The sequence below is a fragment of the Hylobates moloch genome, unplaced genomic scaffold (genome assembly GCF_009828535.3).
Source record: "Hylobates moloch isolate HMO894 unplaced genomic scaffold, HMol_V3 SCAFFOLD_3, whole genome shotgun sequence".
Classification (NCBI taxonomy): Eukaryota; Metazoa; Chordata; class Mammalia; order Primates; family Hylobatidae; genus Hylobates; species Hylobates moloch.
In genome coordinates, this window is record NW_026652278.1 from 37,675,474 (window position 1) to 37,694,170 (window position 18,697).

Here is an 18,697-nt window from a genome sequence, read left to right on the forward strand (position 1 = left end):
AGGATTGCTTGAGCACAGGAGTTTGAGGCTATAGTGAACTATGATCACACCACTATACTCCAGCCTGGGTGACACAGTGAGACCTCGTCGCAAAAAAACAAAACAACAATAAAAAATAATATAAATAGAAAACAATATAGTGTAACTATTTATAATTATTACTTATAATACCTAACTATTTTGTGAGGTTGTATGTAGATTATATGCAAAGACTATGGCATTTTATATAAGGGGCTTGAACATCTCTGGATTGTGGTATTTGTGGGGGTCCTGAGATAAATCTAATGATACCAAGGGACCACTGTAATTTGCATGTAGAAGATATTGAAGCTTGCTTGGAGTCCTCTTGCCCAGAACCAATAACAGGGAATTGATCTATTACTAGAGTTTTTTTGTTAGTTTTTTAGTTGCAGAATGGTTTCCTTTTGGACATCTCTTTGCAAAACCTGTAATTTATACATCATAAAACATATAACTTGTTCCAAGTTAATGCCATGCAATATGGTCCTAGTAATAATTCTTCAACACATTTGAAGTTTCTTGGTTTATAAGTAAATGCACTTTTTAAAATTTTTAATTTTTGTGGGCACATAGTACATATATAGATATATATATGGGGTACATGAGAAGATATTTTGATATGGGCATGCAATGATGCAATGCATAATAGTCACATCATGGAAAATGGGCTATCCATCCCTCCAAGCATTTATCTTTTGTGTTATAAACAACTCAATTACGCTCTTTTAGTTATTTTAAATGTACAATTAAATTATGATTGACTATAGTTACCCTGTTGTGCTATCAAATACTAAGTCTTATTCATTCTTTCTATTTTTTGTATCCATTACCCATTCCCCACCTCCCTCTGAACTCCCACTCCCCTTCCCAGCCTCTTGTAAGCTTCTACTCTCTATCTCCATGAGTTCGATTGTTTTGATTTTTAGATCCCACAAATAAGTGAGAACATGTGATGTTTGTCCTTCTGTGCTTATCTAATTTCACTTAACATAATGACCTCCAGTTCCATCCATGTTGATGCAAATGACAGGATCTCATCCTTTCTATGGCTGAACAGTACTCCATTGTGTATATCCACCACATTTTCCTTATCCGTTCATCTACTGATGGACACTTAGGTTGCTTGCAAATCTTGGCTCTTGTGAACAGTGCTGCAACAAACATCGGAGTGCAGGCATGTCTTCGACATACTGATGTCCTTTCTTTTGGGTATATACCCAGCAGTGGGATTGCTGGGTCCTATGGTAGCTCTATTTTTAGTTTTTTGAGGAACCTCTAAACTATTCTCGATAGTGGTTGTACTAATTTACATTCCCACTAACAGTGTACAAAGGTTTCCTTTTCTCCACATCCTCTCCAGCATTTTTTATTGTCTTTTGAATAAAAGTCATTTTAATTGGGGTGAGATGATACCTCATTTAGTTTTGATTTGCATTTCTCTGATGATCAATGATGTTGAGCACCTTTTCATATGCCTGTCTGTCAATTGTATGTCTTCTTTTGAAAAATGTCTATTCAAGTCTTTTGCCCATTTAAAAAATCAGATTATTATATTTTTTTCTTATAGTTGTTTGGGCCCCTTATATATTCTAGTTATTAATCCCTTGTCAGATTGGTAGTTTCCGAATATTTTCTCTCAGTCTTTTCACTTTGTTGATTGCTTCCTTTGCTGTGCCGAAGGTTTTTAACTTGATGTGATCCCATTTGTCCATTTTTTCTTTGGTTGCCTGTGCTTGTGGGGTATTACTCAAGACATTTTTGCACAGACCAATGTCCTGGAGGCATTCCCCAATGTTTTCCTGTAGCAATTTCATAGTTTGGGGCCTTAAATTAACTCTTTAGTCCAGCTTGATTTGATTTTGCATAAGGTGAGATATGGGGGCCTAGTTTCATTCTTCTGCATATGAATATCCAGTTTCCCAGCATCATTTATTGAAGAGACTGTAGTTTCCCCAATGTATGTTCTTGGTGTCTTTGCTGAAAATGAGTTCACTTAGGTGTGTGGATTTGTTTCTGGGTTCTCTATTCTGTTCCATTGGTCTATGTTTTAATGCCAGTACCATGCTCTTTTGGTTACTAAAGCTCTATAGTGTAATTTGAAGTCAGGTAATGTGATTCCTGTAGTTTTGTGGTTTTTTTGCTTAGGATAGCTTTGACTATTCTGGGTCTTTTGTGGTTCCACATAAATTTTCGGATTGTTTTTTCTATTTCTGTGGAGAATGTCATTAGTATTTTAATAGGGATTGCATTGAATCTGTAGATTGCTTTGGGTAGTATGGACATTTTAACAATATTGATTCTTCAGTAAGTGTATTTTAATGCTATAGCATCTATCTTTAAGGATCAAGATAAAAGGCATTTCAGAAATATTTAAGACTGCTATTATTTAGCAATTAACAACATACATAAAACAAACGTCATTAATGCATTAAATCATGTACAAACCCAATAAAACTGTAGTATTCTTTCAAGTTCATTATCTTCTTCAGATGAAACAAAGCTTCCTTTGCCAAGTTCCAGCTTAGGAAGGATTTGTCGCAAAATAAAAGTACATTGTCGATTCCAATGTGTTGGGTGTTTAGGTCGCCATTCCATCACTTTACTCTTCAGAGTCCTTTCGATCCTAAGGTAAGAATCCAAAAGTAATTTTATGACAAGTTATAACTCAGTAAATGTAATAAGAGTTTTGTGACTTTTTTTTTTTTTTTGAGACAAAGTCTTGCTCTTGTCCCCCAGGCTGGAGTGCAATGGCGAGTTCTTGGCTCACTGAAACCTCCGCCTCCCGGGTTCAAGCAATTCTCCTGCCTCAGCCTCCCAAGTAGCTGGGATTACAGGCACCTGCCACCACACCTGGCTAATTTTTGTATTTTTAGTAGAGATGGGGTTTCACCATGTTGGCCAGGCTGGTCTCAAACTCCTGACCTCAGGTGATCTGCCCTCCTCGGCCTCCCAAAGTGCTGGGATTACAGGTGTAAGCCACCGTGCCCAGCCTGTGACTTTTATTCAAGTATGAGAATGATACTTTTTCGACTTAGGAGGAAACCAGACCTCTATAGCTAGAGGTGTCTGCCACCACTCATATTAATGAAGTTGCGGAGAGGCAGGCTCTTACTTGGCTTGGGAAGACAAGAAGCCTCATGGGGATAGCCAGCAATTAATTCTCCAAGGCACATCTCTTTTCCAGTTACCCATGTGTAGGCAGCTGCCTACTGGGTGTGATTTTACAACACCTACCATCCGATTACTGGGTTGACATTCCTACTCTTCAAGACCCTCCCTTGACTTGGACATTTTGTTTCCAAGAAACCGCCCTTATGAAAATCCAGGCATCTGGTCTGGGATGATGTTAGCAGGGATGGGATTATTATATGAGTTAATTTAGCAAGCAGAGTTGGGAGGAAACAAGGCATTGGACAGGTAAATTTGGTGATCAGCTTCCCCCTACTTGGATGTAAACTCCATAAGGGCAGGCATTTTTACCTATATATATCCAGCCCCTAGAACAGTGCCTGGGGATGAATATGCCAGGGAGGAGAGAGAGGGGACACAGTGTGGGTTGGTTGATGGGGCTCTCCTGAAAAGCCTCTCTGTGCAGGATGATTGTGTGGCATTGATTCTCTAACTGCAGTGTATGTTATAGAAGAAGGTGCTGGAGGTCTCTTCTTAGCTGAGTTTATAGTGCAACTAAGTAGTTTGGAGTTTGTAGAGGGTCTCAATAGTGGCTATGCATCAGAATCACCTGTAGCGCCTTATCAAAATGTTTCACCGCCAGACATTGATCCAGGGACGCTGACACCTGTATTTTTAAATAGTTCTATAAGTGATTCCAATGAAAACCAGTTGGGAACCATTTCCCTATTGCATTTCTTCCTTTTTTGTTAAGAACTGGGAAATGAGGAGTAAGAATGACAGGTGGGGGACTGGGGGCAGATGTGTGCTAGTGAGAAAAGGAGTGGTAAAATTGCCTGGCCATGTTCTGTGTTGCTTGGTTGGTAGTGGCTTCCATGACAGCCTGCTATGTGAGTGTGAGCCACTGGAGGCAGTCAGATCTAGAAGCCTCTGACACACATGGCCTGGGAGCGAGTCCTGCTGCAAAGCCTGTGGCCCTTTGGGCTTGACTGACTGACTTCCTCAGGCACTTACGTGTAGGTGCTTGGGAGGCTGGGAGTGTCCAGCAGTGGCAGTACTGCCGTTTCTACTGCCTAACTGGGATGTTTTTACCAGATGTCAAGTCACGGGTCATTTACCTTCATGTCCTTTCAAGAAGTGTTGGCTACTGCATTATCACTATAGGCTCAACAGGCATCTATGTTGAGAACTTTCCAGTGGTGGCCCACAATGTTTCCAGAGTTAACTTAGTCTGTCCTATCAAAGAATTCCCTGGATGGCAGAGGGGCCACTTTTCCATGGATGTACGAAGAGCCAGGTGGTGCATTGGAACTTTTTTTTTTTTTTTTTTGCAAGGCCTCACTCTGTTGCCCAGGCTGAAATGCAGTGGTGTGTTGTATGATCATACTTCATTGCAGCCTCAAAATCCTGGGCTCAAGCGATCCTCCCCCTCTTAGTCACTGAGATTACAGGTATATGCCATCATGCCCAGCTATTTTTTTTTTTTTTTTTTAGTAGAGATGAAGTCTCCCTGTGTTGCCCAGGCTGGTCTCAAACTCCTGGGCTCAAGTGATCCTCCCACCTTGGCTTCCCAGAGAACTGGGATTATAGGTGTGAGCCACTGGGCCAGCTGGAAATATTATAAACTCCTTTTTCATGCTTCTGTTGCTGATCTAGCAGGTATTTTGAATGGGTGGGTCAGAAGACTGAAAGGTAACCCAACAAGAGATTAGGGGAAAACACGGTACCTATTCCTTAGATCTTCTACCATGGTTTTATCAGTTTCAAAATAAATTATTTCTTCAGGCTGAAATAGACAACCAAAAGTTAGAATAGATTCTAGAGACCATGTTGACATCACAGTCACTCCTGGAATGCCAGCTATAATGAGGAGGAAGACAAACCAGGCTTCTGTGGCAAAAACACTCAATTCCATAGGTAACATGCAGACCACAGCATTTTCTTTTATCTTCACACTGCTTCACGAGAATAGGGGATGGGGGATGGGTTTACAAAAGATATATTTTCCTGGGTAAAACAGACCTGGCGCCCCAATTCATTTTTCAAACAAGCATTTGACACTGTATGGATTCTACCAAATAATCTTTGGCAGCTGCACTGGTGTCTTCCACTGTGACCTTGGCGAAGTCTTCACCTCTCTGTTCTGAGTCTTTAAGAAGGGATAATAATAGTGCCTACTGCTCTAGGGTTTTGTGAAGATTTTAAAATAAAGTAATACATGTAAAGCCTGGCACATATGGAATGCTCAACAAACATCAGATATTATTATTCTAACATGGTTGATCATCTTCCTTCTTTGATTATTTGTTTCTTTCAGCTGGAAGAAGCCAGTTCTTTGTGCTTGTGTGTATGCATTTACACACACACACACACACACACACATGCACATGCACATACACAGAATCCATTTCAACCTCCCCTGTCTCCAAGCCTTTGCCTGGAACAGTGCTATTCCATGTTTCTTCCAGTTCCCTTCCTGGGCAGGATTTTCTGGGAGGAGAGGACTTCTCAAGTTCCTTGCCAACCCAACCCTCAACTCCTTGCAGGGCTCACATGGACAAGAGTGAGGGGCTGGGTTTAGATAGTTTTTACTTTGGGTATTCCTGAGCTGAGGAAGAGGCAGCTGTAGGGACAGGGACAGATGTTCCCCCCTCGTGAGTGGAATGAGGGTTGTGTAAAAAGGAGGCAATATTTGATAGGCCTCTAGGTTCCTAAGTGTGGCCTCCAGACTGGCAACCTCACATCCGGGAACTTGTTGGAAACACAAATTCTTGGCCCTCACCTGAGATCTACTGAATCAGGAACTCTAGGCGTGAGGCCCAGCAACCTGTGTTTTAACAAGCTCCCCTTCTGCTGGCTCTGATGCCTGCCATGGTGGAGGAGCACTGGATTAGAGATGGTCCCAGGCACAGGGAGGAGCCCCACAGTACAGCATGGTAGGAGACGGGAGATACCGAGGAAGGGAAGGATGACTTTCTGTCATCTTGCAGGAGCTGGCAGCTATCTCACACAGGACAGGTGGACAGAATTCCCTAATTACTGTCACCAACAGCTGTCTACTCCTCACTGGGCAACTCCTGTGGATTAGTTAGGCCACCTTCAGGCCTGAAAAAGAGGCCTGGTTTATGCTGACTTGAGAAGTTTATGGTGTGCTTATCCTTTCCTTTTCTGGCAAAGGCCTCTTTCTTCCTGGGCACTCATGTCCTTCAAAACTTCAAGGGGATTTCCCTGTTAACACCACTTCTGAGTACCCACATTCTCCTCACGCACATTCAAATTTGTGTTCACAATTGTGTGTAATAGTGTTCACTCTAGATAGTGGTTTATTCTGGGATGTATGTGGCAAGGCAGAAGATGGAGGGCCATGAACCCACAGGAAAGAAGTAGAGATACAAGTTAAACACAACTATGAGTTTTATATTTATAGATTCAACTTGGCAGAAGGCTTTAGTTTCGGTCCTGAGTCAGTGTAGCTTTTACAAATACAATTTAGATCACAGCAGCCCTTGCCTTAGAGATGCTGGCTTCTGTCTGCCCTGAGGACAAAGGCCCAAACTCTCACCAGGACTGTCCACCCCAGCATTGGCCAGCCTCGCCTCTCAGCTCCTGGACAGATATCTCCTTGCCACTACAGGTCTTCCCATTCGCTGTTCCTGCTATCTGTCGGGACCATTCTCATTCCTGACTTTTATCTAGGCCAGCTCCTGCTCACCCTTCCTCACTCATGCTTCTCATCATTCTTTCCCGGAAGCCCCTACAACTCCCCTCCCTCAAGGCCTCCTGCTGTGCACTCCCCAAAGCACCATCATATCTTCTGTAACAGCACTCATTGCTCTGTACTGCACTTGCTTGCTCCCTTTTGTTTCTTCCTCTAGAATCCAAGTTCCAAGAACACTGAGATATGTCTTTTTCCTTGTAGTATCTACATCTAACGTAACACTGGCTCATAGTGGGAAATCAATAAATATCACCTGAGTGAACAAGAGAATGATTATACATTAAACAAACAAGAGCCTCATCTCGAAATAGATTATTCTCCCCCTAGGAGGCAGCAATGCTTTGGTCACAGCTTTGGGATGGGCAAAGCAAGGTATGGGCTGTAGAGGCTTTAAATGTGGCTTGCTCAAGAAAGAGAAGCACATTTCCCCTTCCTTAAAATGACTTTTCAAATAGGAAATATAAAAATACCTATATATGCTTGCATCTGCATGGAGAATGTTAGAAGGATGCATGAGAAACTACTGACAGTGACTTCTTCTTTGAGAGTGGGAAAGAGACGTTGAATGAGAAAGAAACCCATCACTTTTTTTTTTTTTTCGACAGAGTCTCACTCTATTGCCCAGACTGGAGTGCAGTGGTGCAATTTCAGCTCACTGCAACCTCTGCCACCCTGGGCTCAAGTGATTCTCCTGCCTCAGCCTCCCGAGTAACTGGGATTACAGGTGTGCACCACCACATTCAGCTACTTTTTTTTATAATTTCAGTAGAGACGGGATTTCATCACCTTGGCCAGGCTGGTCTCGAACTCCAGACCTCAAGTGATCCACCTGCCTCAGCCTCCCAAAGTGCTGGGATTACAGGCATGAGCCACCTCACCCAGCCAGAAATCCATCATTTTATACACTTGGGCCCTCTTTGATTTCTTCCCCCACAGCCACCATGCATTCTTTTTGATAGTGTGAATTGCCTTGAATCTATACAGGCAAACATAGAGAATAATGTAATGAACATCCACCTAGCATACCTACCACCTAGCTATATCTGATCTTTGCATTCTTCCATATTAGTTTCAGACTTTTAAAAAATAAGTAAGATACTACAGACAGACTTGAAATACTCTGTATACTGCTCCTTGATCTCATTCCTTTTTTTCTCTCCCCAAAAGTAACCTCTAATCTGAATTTGGTATTTATCATTCCCATGAATGCTCTTCTACATCACCACATATCTATGTATACATAAACGATATACAGCTTTCAAACTCCACATAAATGGTTTTGTACTGTATGTGTCATTTCATGTCTTTTTATTTTGCTCAGCATTATATTTTTTATATTCTTTCATATAGATATGCATGACTCTTGGCCAGTGATTCTCAACCTTGGCTGCACGTTGGCATCAACTGGGGAGCCTTCAAAGCTCCTGGCATGTGGGTTCCACCCTCAGAGATTCTGATGTAATGCACTGACAGTCAAATTGGGAACAACTGTAAATGGCTCAGTTCATTCACCTTTTACTGCTGTACAGAAGATTTCATTGTATAAGTACTTCACAACTCATGTACTGATTTCCAGTTGATGAACTGTTTCAAATTTTTGTTATTTCAAGCAATTCTCTAATGAATGTTGTTGTACTTGTCTCCCTCTGAATGTTCCTCTGGGGTATACACTGAGAAATTTGCATTGGCAGATCAACATATTGTTTTCCAAAGCATTTACAGAAATGTATGCTCCCACCACTTCTCTGCCTCTTTGCCAACACTTAGTACGATCACACATTTTTTTTTGCCAATTTTATGCATGTGAAATAATTTTATTGTTTTAGTTGTTTATTTATCTTAGAGAAAAGGTCTTGCAGTAGGCTCCTAGGCTGGAGTGCAGTGGTGCGATCATAGCTCACTGTAACCTCAACCTCCTGGGCTCAAACAGTCCTCTCACCTAAGTGTCCTGAGTAGCTGGGACTACACTTGCACATCATCACCATGCCCGGGTAATTATTTTGTTTTTATTTTTACAGACAGGGTCTTGCTATGCTGCCCAGGCTGGTCTCGAACTCCTGGCCTCAAGTAATCCTCATGGCTTGACCGCCCCAAGTGTTGGGATTACAGGCATAAGCCACCATGTCCAGCAATGGTTTTATTGTTTTAAATTATATTTCCTTGATTATGAGTGAGGTTTAGCATGTAAGTTACTGCTTCTATGAATTGTCTTTTGCCTAATTTTTCTGTTGTTCTTTTGCTCTCTCTTATCCTTTCTCTCTCTCTCCCTCCCTCCCTCTGGGCTCCTGTCTCCTCATTTGTGGACTTGGCAATTGCCGACACCCTGCCACAGCTTGGCCCTCAATCCAGAAACAGCTGTTGACATGGTATTTCTAGTGCCTTCCCAAAGTAATACTGAGTACATCACAGATTCATTAGCCAAGCCATGTAGTGATTGAGTTACTTCTTGGTCTCCTGTCCCCTGATCCCCAGACAGTGAGTCTACAGCTTTCCTTCCCATCTCCTTTCAAAAATAGGGAAGTAAAGTAGCCCCACCACAGTCCCTGTCTTTAAAAAGTGATGCTTGCTCTGGTTCTCTGGCTTTCATGAAGCATTTTCAGATCTTGCTGCCATCCCTGCTCCAGCCTACTCACTGCTAGTGTTTCTGTCCTGTTTCTATTCCATGAGACAACTGTCATGGTTGGGAGTCCAGAAAGCTTCTTGTTTGTCAATTTTTCTACTTGATCCTTACCATAGATATGGCGCAGGAGGGCTAGGTCAGAGTAAGAACTTACTACACATCTTGAACATTATATGTTATGTTTTATGATGAAAAAAATTTAAATTCTATTTTAGCATCTAAATTTGCATTTGAGATGTCACTTTCTTCTCAATTTATTTTTTCTGCAAGTAGGGGAAAGAGCCCCTGAGCTGGATGGCAGAGAAAACTAGTTTTTTAATTAATATTGCCAAATATTTCAGTAACCAACCAACTATAAAACATAATAAGAGCTGTCACAATTAGTAAAGATTAGAAGCAATGGTAACTCTCATACAGACACCCCTGGGAAAATATGATTTACCTGTATGCTTTGTATTTTTGTTCCTTGAATGTTTTTTGGAAGCAACTGCTTCCAGAAACTTTCCTTTGAATAGTCAAAAAATACAGCCATTGGTGTATTATTTTGTTGAATATTAAACCAGACCTATGAAAATATTAACATAATATTAGTGTAGGTCCATAGGAACACAAGGCCCATTCTTGATAAGGAAGGAGCAAAATTTTACAGTCTTACTACTCAATGAAGTGGCAGAATCCCAGTGGGGTTCTGAGGCAGGAGATAAAGAGATTCTAGGGTTTCATGATCATTAGACTACCTCAATGGTTCTCATCCTTGAAGGCACTACACAATCACCTGGAGAAGCTTTAGGGATAAAAGATTGCCCCGCCCCATGCCCTAGGGAATCTGATAGACTATCTATATTTAAAGTTCCCCAGGTGATTCTAGTGTATAGGCAGGGTGACTCTTGAGGAGATAACTCAAGATTTTTTTCCCCCATATACTTACATTTCTATCATCAAACAAACAATCTACACTTTTTAAGGGACAAAACGGGTCAAACTGCTTATAACATTGGCCAGTTGATGGATTCCAAAGCAAATATTCATTAGTTTCTTGAGTTACTACATAAGCTACATGCCCCTGTATGAGAAAAAAGAAAGTAATTTTTGGTGGATTTGAATAATTTTTTATATGGAAATTATACTGTGATGATTCTGATTTCTAAAGCCTTTTTTAGTGGAGTGTGGTGGCTTATGCCTGTAATCCCGGCTCTTTGGGAGGCTGAGGTGGGAGGATCACTTGAGCCCAGGAGTTTGAGACCAGCCTGGGCAGCATAAGGAAACCCTGCATCTATCACAAAAAAAATTTTTTTTAATTTGCTGGGCACAGCGGCACACACACCTGTAGTCCCAGCTACTTGGGAGGCTAAGGTGGGAGGATCGCTTGAGTCTGAGAAGTTGAGGCTGCAATGAGCTGTGATAATGCAACTGCCCTATAGCTTGGGTGACAAAGTAAGATCCTGTCTCAATAACAAACAAACAACAAAAATAAATAAAAGCCTTTTTGAGGGCTTTTACATTTTCTTTGAAATGAAAAAAACAAAAACAAAAACAAAAAACCAAAGCTCCAGAAATCCTCAGCCCAAGGTTAGCATGAGGATTCAGATGAAAGAACTTGTGAGCCAGTGCTGTCATGTATGGTCCTGCAGAGTGTGCCCTGATGGCAACACAGCTGTTGTTTTAACAAATCAGTGCATTACAAGGATTTCCCAACAGATAGTACTGCAGTGTTTTGAGGTAGGGCACTTTTGTCTAATTCATACAAGATGCTATATGGACTATCCCTGCTTTGGTTAGAATATATTTGGAGACTGAGGGTGAACACCAGGCAGAGATAGGAAATGGAAACTGGCTTAAGGCTCTGACAAAACCAAGTAAAGTTAAAAAGCCATTAAATTAAATTTGGGAACAAGATTTGCAATTAGAAGCTAAAGGGAAGTATGCAGAAAACCAGTCTGAGGAATAAAAAGTAGTTATTATGTTGTTATTATTTTACTCTGAAAGATAAGACCTTTTTTAGTGTAAGCCTATCCTAGCAAAGAAAAAAAATTTTTAGGTAATAATAATAATGAGACTATTTAACAATCATTGAGTATTTATTTGCATCAGATACTATGCTAAGAATAACACTAACTTTGTCACTTTCATTCACTCCAAATTCTGGGAGGAAGGGTTGATTATTGTGCCCATCTTTCATATAAAGAATCAGAGGTTGAGACTTGTCAAAAGAGCCCATGAGTGGCATTACTCCTGTTTCATGAGGAGGTAACTGAGGCTCAGAGAAGTAAACAAGGCTGAGATCATACAGTTAGTGGCATTGCTGGGTTTTTTGTCTGTGTGTGTGACAGGGTCTCGCTCTGTTGCCCAGGTTAGAGTGCAGTGGTGCCATTATAGCTCACTGCAGCCTCGATCTCCCAGGCTCAAGCAATCTTCCCTCCTCAGTCTCCTAAGTATGTGGGACCACAGGTATGTGTCGCTATGCCTGGCTTATTTATTTATTTATAGAGGTGGGAGCTCCCTGTGTTATCCAGGCTGATCTTGAACTCCTGAGCTCAAGCAATCCTCCCTCCTCAGCCTCCCAAAGTGCTGGGATTATAGGCATGAGCCACCATGCTCAGCAATTGCTGCATTTTAAACCTGTGTCTGACTGTCCCCCAAACCCATATTCTTAAAACTACGCTGTGCAGCCTGCTCTCCTCGACTTCACAGCCCTTGCTCTTGGTCTCTGTGCTCATCGTCTTTATAGTAAAGAGGAGGCTTTACCTTAACCACATGGCTGAGGTGAAACTGTGCAGGGCTCCTGCAGTGTTGGTCCACAGGTACTAACGCAAATAGTTGCCAAAATATTGTTGACTGTTTACTGCCATCTAGTGGCACTTACAACTATGGCAGGAGATCATATAGAGGGAATGAACTTCTATTAATAGTTAACAAGCTTGGCAATGAAATAATAAATGATGCCAAGAGAATACAAGGAAATAAATCATCATGACAAAATCCATAAGGCAAGACTGTAAATACTGACACTTAGTAAGATACTCATGGTAGGGCTAGAAACAGTTCAGAAATAATAGCTTTCTGGTGGTACAAATGTAGAAGCATATAAATTAAGCTGTAAACATTTCAGATAGGGAAACATTAATTCCTGGCTCACTTCTTATAAGATTAAAACCCCAGCAATGGAGCATGAGGAGAAGTGTTTTTTTTTTTACAGATCTTAAAATACACTTATTAGAAACATATGATGGGCCGGGCACAGTGGCTCATGCCTGTAATCCCAGCACTTTGGGAGACCAAGGCAGATGGATTACCTGAGGTCAGGAGTCAAGACCAGCCTGGCCAACATGATGAAACCCCATCTCTACTAAAAATACAAAAAATTAGCCGGGCATGGTGGGCCCCTGTAATCCCAGCTACTCAGGAGGCTGAGGCAGAAAAATCACTTGAACCCGAGAGGCAGAGGTTGCAGTGAGGCGAGATCACGCCATTGCCTTCCAGCCTGGGCAGCAGGAGCGAAAGTCCATCTCAAAAAACAAAAATAAAAACAAAAACCATATGATGATCATGGTGGTAAGGATGGATAACAGCTGCCACAACTACACTATAACTATTACTACATTACCACCACCATCACCACCACCTTTATTGTGTCCAGGTGCTGCTCTCAGTCCCTTAATATGTACTAAGTCATTTAATATTCCCAGTAACCCTATGATGTAGCACTATTTTTAGTACTCTTTTACAAGGGAGAAAAGCAAAAGGAAATCACTCTTTAAATTGTAGAAATTTTGATGAACCAATATTATCCTCTTAACTAATCATTGCTTGCCCATGAAATTCCAAATTAGTTTGTGAAGAGATGGAAACCTGGGTTTGAAGTCTTCTAAACTTGCAGCTGAAATCTGATTTCCTTTTGCTTACATTATTTCAATATGAACTCCAGCACTTACTTCTAACACTGAGGTTCCCAAGAGGACCAGTGCCTTCTTTCCAAAATACAGAAAGAAATTACAGAGAAGGATGGCATGCTCCTCCTTGTTTCCAATAGCCAAACTGATGCAGCGCTAAGACAAAAGCAATAGGAATAAAAAAAAAAAAAAGAGCGGGAAAATTGAGTAATGCAAGCATCCAACTGATGCGGAGCACCTGTACTCACTCCAGTTCCAAACCCATTTATTTTTACCAAGTTGCTAAGTTGACAGCAGAGCAGACAGCTCCGGCTTTGCTAGGGCATTAGAGGAAGAGAACATTGACTTGGAGCATTGGGGCCACCTTTATTATAGAACACTTAATGTAGATATTGAATAGAGTGACCAGACAATTTATACCCAAAATGGGATGTTTTTGTTTAGGACAAATATTAAAGTGCCCTGGGCAAGCAGGGACATATGGACTGGTATTTCGAGGAACCTTATCTGATAGGGAATCATATAGTGTTTGTAGGAAGTGATCCTTTGGGCTGTGGAGCTACATTCTCTCCTGTACCAATATAGTACTGTCAACTCAAAGAAAGGAAGAAATCTGAGTTGGATGTTAATCAGGAAAAGTGACTCTGAAATGTCTTCAACTCAAAGAGCTGAACAGCTGAGCAGGGTGTAACAGATCAAATAGAGAGTTCCCAGTAAAGCACAGCAATATAGCAGGGGAGAAAAAGTATAGCAGAAGTAGCCAACTGGTGGTCTATGACCTAGTTCTAGTCTACAGGTGTGTTTTGTTTGGCTCCCAGAATGTCAAAAAAAGAACATTTTCTTAGAAAATTCTACATTTCTGGATTTTGTTGAAAAAAAAAAAAACTCTAGCAAAGACTTGGGTCCAAATGTTCAGATGGCAACAATCTGTTGCTGACTAGTGGCTACATCATTTAAATAAGGCATGTGGCCAGGCGCGGTGGCTCATGCTTGTAATCCCAGCACTTTGGGAGGCTGAGGTGGGCAGATCATGAGGTCAGGAGATTGAGACCATCCTGGCCAACATGGTGAAACCCCATCTCTGCTAAAATACAAAAAAAAAATAGCTGGGCCTGGTGGTGTGTGCCTATAATTCCAGCTACTCAGGAGGCTGAGGCAGGAGAATTGCTTGAACCAGGGAGTTAGAGCTTGCAGTGAGTTGAGATCGTGCCACCGCACTCCAGCCTGGTGACAGAGCGAGACTCCATTTAAAAAAAAAAAAAAAAAAAAGATGTGACATGCACTCTCCAGTTCAATACCCTTCCTGAGAAGGAGCTGTGGGGGCCAGGGAGGTGGGGGTAAGGGTTGGGGAGCTAGAGAGCTCATGGCAATGACTATTTACCGATCAGTATGGAAGCATTGCAATGTTTTAACAACTGATATGGCCCTATCAGTGTGCATTGGCTGAACCTGATGGTGAAGGATGGGGGTTAGGGAGGATAGTTAAGGAGGCCCTTCTGAAAGAACAGTGTGAACAGGTGAGCTAAGGGCAGAATAATAATAGTCTTCATTGTCAGGCCAAGGAGGTTCTGGATTTTATAAGAGGAGTAGGGAGAGGACGACAGTAGGGAACTAAGTTTTCCTGAGGTCCAGATGCTTTGCATGTTACTAAACTTAGTCTTTTTAAAACTCCTGTATGACATAGATAAGGAAATTGAGGTCCAAATAAGTTAACTTATCTTAGGTCACACATCTATTAAGTCTTTGAACTAGGATTTGAACCAAGGTTGGTTGTTTTACTCCAAAGACTGTGTGTTAGGTGAGAGAAAATAATTCTTTTCTTGTGAAACTGAATCAGTCATACACTCATGGTTTATGACACAAACATGATTTAAGCTGAAATGGAAGAAATACTCTAAATACTCTGCTTAGGGTTGCCAGACTTGAAAAGAACTTATAGGATGCCCAGTTAGATTTTAATTTCAGATAAACAACAAGTAATTTATTACTAAAAGTTTGTCCTGAATATTGCATGGGGCCTGTATTTTATTTGGCAATCAGAGTAAAGAGGACTTTAAGTGCTAAGGAAGAGCATTGTTCTACGAGCTCTTCACTCAGAGGGGGGTGATGGGGGAAAGCTTTTGGGAAGTGACAGCACTTGCACAAGACTTCAGAGTCTGACCAACTCCATAGTGACAAGTCATACTGCTCTCTGGAGAATGGCATAATATTATACTCCTGGAATTCCCGTTGAGTCAAAATATTCATGAGCTACCACTTAGAATGTTGAAAAGATTTTTGGTATTCATGAATTATTTCCATAGATTGCTATGGAGCTGAAGGTGATGTATAAAATTATCAAATACTTTTAAATTCCACAAGGCAAAGTAATACATAAATACATAATATTTTTAAAAGGTTTCCTTAAAAGAAATACTATACATTTTAATTATAAAATGTAATTTATTACCTCTGATGTCATCCATATATCTGAACCATCATTTTCATCCGGTGTATTAGGCACAAAAGGAATCAAAGATACAAATCGAGCAATGAGGTCCTAGAATAATATTCACATTTATTGAGTGTGTACTGTATGTCCATCGCTTAGCACAATGCTTTACATGCACTGTCTCATTTAGCATATAATCTAAGCCTATAAAAGTAGACACTATTATTATTCTACTATTACAGAAGAGGAAATAAGCTTGGAGTAATAAAATAACTTGCCCTGGATTCCATGGCTAATGCAATATGTGAAGTCTCTGGGAAACTGAGCCCAAGTTGGACTGACTGCACAGGGTGCATGTAACCATTATATTTTATTTATATTTATTTATTTACTAATTATTTATTTAGTAATTTATTACTAAAATTTTAAATATTACAATAATATGTTTCCACATTAAACATGTACTTTAAAGTACAACTGTTAAAAAATTTTAAGATATTGAAGAATAGCAAAGGTTTTATTTGTTTTTTGGTTCAAAATCTATCACAATTATTTTTGTGAATATAACTTTATTATAAGCTGTTGCAGCAGGGAGATATTAGGGTAGTACAATGTGCTTTCTCAAACAATGTAAGTTATACTATGGATTTTTCCCCTATAGTGCTGGAGACAAAGACTCAGACTAATCTAGGAAGGGAGAAAGGGGTGCAAATAATGTGTTAACATAGAAAGTTCATGAACATTTTAACTGATATTCAATAGCTGCCATTTACGTGCTATTATGTTCCTCTACACTGGTGACTTCATGCAATTAATAAACAAGACTCACAATCCTTGACAAGCAAAGGAGCTCAGATTTATATGTATTTTTTAAAAGATAAAGATAGTCTTTGAAATAGATCTGAGAGCACTATTACCTCCTTGGATATTGGGTGTCAGGACACACAGGCAGGAAGAAACCCATGATGGAAAAGCAGTGTAGCAATAGGCAATCTAAATTAGAACTTTTGATTTTAGCTTAAAGAGTCCAGCTAAGGGAGCTTTATGACTCACAAACAGTACAAATATTTTGAGGACAGATGACTCACTAGATTGAACCCAAATACACAAAAGGTAAAAGTGATTCTTCACAGATTCCCTTTAATCAAAATGAAGATGTTAAAAATAATTATAACTTACAAATGTTGCATTAGAATTGTGAAGAAATATATCCAGAAGTTGCTGAGGTGGATTTAATGCCTTGATATATCTTGTGACTAAGAACTGTATCCCTTCATCATTAAAAACAGTCGTTATGATTCTTCGGTTGGGAAACATTGCCTTACAATTCTTTTTAAAAATCTGTGCTCTCTGCAAGACGTCTGTTTGACCTAAAAACTACAATAAAATTTAAAGTATTTCAACATTGTACTATATTGTTCTCACAGGAAAATGTCAAGAACCAATGTTTATTTTTGCCATCTTTGAAATTATTATTACTGGTTTTTAAAATAGTTTATACTTCTTTGATGGTATATATAAAAGAAATTCAATGTAAAACCTACCTTATCTAGTGTTGGATTACAGGTGACATATGATATTTGAGGTTCAATGGTAGCAAAAATATTTAAGAATGTACATTCTTTTAAATTCTTCTCATTGGAATCTTCTTTAGGAAATACATAAGTATTACTCCAAGTATACCCAAGCAAAACTGGTGGAATAGTTACTTGAAATGTTCCACTAATCTGAAAGAGTATATCAGTATAATGGATTATGCATGATGAAAATAAACATCAGTCAAATATTAAGGCCCAGCGGAGTCCACTCCATCACAGAAAGCTTGCTTGCTTGCGTGAATGGGTTTCTACTCATTTGTACTTGCCCAAGAATGAGCAGGTTCTCTGTGGTGATGTGTTCATAGGCAGCCTTAACACCTTGGGTCCCTGCCTAATATGTACTATGTAGAGAGGGTAGGAGTAACAAAGGAATGAAACAAAGAAGCAAGTTACGATACCAGCCATAAAGCTCTTAGAAAATCTAATGCAGGCTCAGAGAAGAAGCTAAAAGATCATGTTACATTTTGTATTGGGTCTATAAAGAGAAAATATGTAACAGCAAGAAAGACAACCCTGAGGTCCACAGTAGGGGAAATTGTATGTGTGTGTGTGTATGTGTGTGTATGTGTGCGTGCATGTGTGTAAGAGGTAAATAATAATAATAATAAATATTAGCTGGGAGTGGTGGTGCACACCTGTGGTCCCAGCTACTTAGGAGGTTGAGGTGGGAGGATCACTTGGGCTTGGGAGGCTGAGGCTGCAATAAGCTATGATTGTCTCACTGCATTCCAGCCTGGGCAACACAGTGAGATGCTGTCTCAAAAAAACACATGATAGCTAATAGTTACTGAGTGCTTACTAATGTGCAAGACCCTGTGCCAAGTGCTTGATATAGATCATATCATTCAATGGAGTAGACACTGCCCTTATCTCCATTTCACAAATAAGGAAACTGAGGGTCGGAGAATTGAAGTATTTGTGCAAGATCACAAAAGTAATGAGTAGTGGAGCCAGGATTACAACCCAGATGTGTCCACCTTTGAAGTCCACACTCTTACCTACCACTGTATCCTGCAGTCTGGCCTGAGACTAAGCAGTGTCCACAGGGACTTAAAAACATAGGAAGCCCTGTAGCTGTACCTCCAACAATGTCTATTCCTATTGCCGGTCTTTGCAACACGTGCCGTCATGACTTCATGGGATTGCACATTGTGCAGGCACCTCTACTCGCCTACCTGATATTCGTTCTTTCCCACTTCCTTACCAATAGCTTTAGTTGGTAACATGACAGCCAGGTAGTAGGAACAGAAAGTTCATTAACACTTTAATTGGTATATGATGGCAGCCATT

The 18,697-nt window shown here is 40.4% G+C and overlaps 1 protein-coding gene across 11 annotated transcripts in view; it reads right to left on the minus strand.

The window, feature by feature from the left end:
- CC2D2B (coiled-coil and C2 domain containing 2B) overlaps positions 1–18,697 on the minus strand; it is a 150,196-nt gene that overhangs the window by 13,158 nt on the left and 118,341 nt on the right. For 7 of the 11 annotated variants that reach the window (XM_058436153.1, XM_058436151.1, XM_058436150.1 and 4 more), the window contains 8 exons: positions 17,354–17,536; positions 16,989–17,186; positions 15,828–15,917; positions 13,421–13,534; positions 10,417–10,551; positions 9,931–10,053; positions 4,878–4,936; positions 2,467–2,644 (listed from right to left, as the gene is read on the minus strand). In XM_058436153.1, coding sequence (XP_058292136.1) covers positions 2,467–2,644; positions 4,878–4,936; positions 9,931–10,053; positions 10,417–10,551; positions 13,421–13,534; positions 15,828–15,917; positions 16,989–17,186; positions 17,354–17,536 — 1,080 coding nt within the window. Of the gene's footprint in view, positions 1–2,466; positions 2,645–4,556; positions 4,836–4,877; positions 4,937–7,782; positions 8,335–9,930; positions 10,054–10,416; positions 10,552–13,420; positions 13,535–15,827; positions 15,918–16,988; positions 17,187–17,353; positions 17,537–18,697 lie in introns of those variants that run through there. The other 4 variants (XM_058436156.1, XM_058436155.1, XM_058436154.1 and 1 more) reach the window with 4 other exon arrangements.